Genomic DNA, 1,621 nt, shown 5'->3' with positions numbered 1-1,621 from the left:
CCTCAATACTCCATATCTACTGTCTTGGACATTTCCTATTTCTCCATCTACATAAATCGGACCTCTCCCCAACATATATTCTCTCGCATTCTCTTCGCTTTCCCCCCAAAACATGGATCTTCCATCGTCTACTTCAATATTATCTAGGCCCTCCATCCATTCCAAATTTCCTCTCGACATTCTCTTCTCTTCATTCACTCGGACCATATTTATCAAGTCTTCCCGAATATCTTCTTCGATCGCCACAAATACTCCCCATCGGGCAAATACTCCCCAGAATCCATACCTCGGCCCTACATTTGTAATCCAATCCCATCCCATCACCGGCTCAACGTCTCGGTTAATTATCCATAAGTCCAACATTTTACATCCTTCTCTTCCTACCTCCCCAATATGCACTCTTCCCATCATCTCCATCTCCGATCCATCAAACTGCCTTACTTGCATAACGTCTCTAATTATATTACTACCCGGCCAAAGTCTTTTAAAATCCTCATATCCCATCACCGAAATAGCTGCTCCGGTATCAAATAACATAGATACCATCTTCCCGTTGATATCGAACCATACCCTTGGACTCGGCAGATACATTAACTCCCTTTGAACCTCCTGCTGCAACATTTTAACTCTCAACTCTTTCTTGCCCCCTCCTAACGCCACGGTCATTATTTTACTCTCCTTCCCATCATATAGTCAATCTTTATTACAATCTCTGGCCCAATGTCCCCATTCTCGGCACTTGAAACACGTCATCTCCTCTCCAATATCCTTTCCTTCTTTTCCAGCTATCTCCGTCATACTCCTCATATTCACGACCCCCGACGACTCTCCCCTCTGTGGAAAACCTGCCCTTGTTTCCACCTTTCCCACTCGGCAATCCTTTAACACATGTCCAAATCTTCCACAACCCGTGCAACGTATTCTCTCTGCTCTGCCCGGACAATATGTCGAAATATGTCCCATCTCCCCACACGCAAAACATTTGACATCTCTACAATTCACCGCAATATGACCCATCTCCCCACATTTATAACATCTACCATTCCGACCTCTCTGTCCCCCACTGTTGAACGGCCTTGGCATATCTTGACGTCCACGGTATACATCCAAATGTCTGTCATCTATCCTCTCGTTCTTTAACCGGTCAATTTCTTCATTATTGACCCAACCCTTCATTATTTCTTGAACCGGTAACCACGTCACTCTCCCCAACCTATCATCCTCTCCATTATGCCCCTCTACCAACAACGATTGCCCACGAATCCTTATACTCCTTTCTCTTCGCATTCTCCTTCCAAAATATAAACTACACAACCATATCATCAACACTACCACCGCTCCCAATACATTATATTGCAACTCCACATATTTTGTAATTTTAAAACCCTTCATTAAAATATTTACGTATTTCAATTTTTCCTAATTTATTTCTCTAACAACACTAAATTTTATAAAATATTCACAAAAAATTAATAATTAATTTCACCAAAAATATCTTAACTACTTGTAATGTCAGACAATAAGATAAAATCAATAAGGTAAAAACTCCAATAATACACATATACATTTATCAATTTCAAAAAAAAAATCAATACCTTCCGCTAATCTTTAATCTCTTACG

The 1,621-nt window shown here is 40.7% G+C and overlaps 1 protein-coding gene across 1 annotated transcript; it reads right to left on the bottom strand.

Annotated features, from left to right (window-relative positions):
• Positions 1-693: 693 nt before the first annotated feature.
• LOC135926687 (DNA-binding protein HEXBP-like) lies at positions 694-1,287 on the bottom strand. The gene has a single exon (XM_065462621.1). The coding sequence runs from the start codon at positions 1,285-1,287 to the stop codon at positions 694-696; it is 594 nt and encodes a 197-aa protein (XP_065318693.1).
• Between the last annotated feature and the right edge of the window lie 334 nt (positions 1,288-1,621).

The sequence above is a fragment of the Gordionus sp. m RMFG-2023 genome, chromosome 1 (genome assembly GCF_954871325.1).
Source record: "Gordionus sp. m RMFG-2023 chromosome 1, tfGorSpeb1-WG-v2, whole genome shotgun sequence".
In the NCBI taxonomy this organism is placed as follows: Eukaryota; Metazoa; Nematomorpha; class Gordioida; order Chordodea; family Parachordodidae; genus Gordionus; species Gordionus sp. m RMFG-2023.
The sequence above is the reverse complement of the archived record's forward strand: the minus strand, read 5'-3'. Positions and strand labels throughout refer to the sequence as shown.

Bases quoted from the DNA above. Each gene is read 5' to 3' on its own strand.
- LOC135926687 (XM_065462621.1), bottom strand. From the start codon at position 1,287: ATGCGAAGAGAAAGGAGTATAAGGATTCGTGGGCAATCGTTGTTGGTA.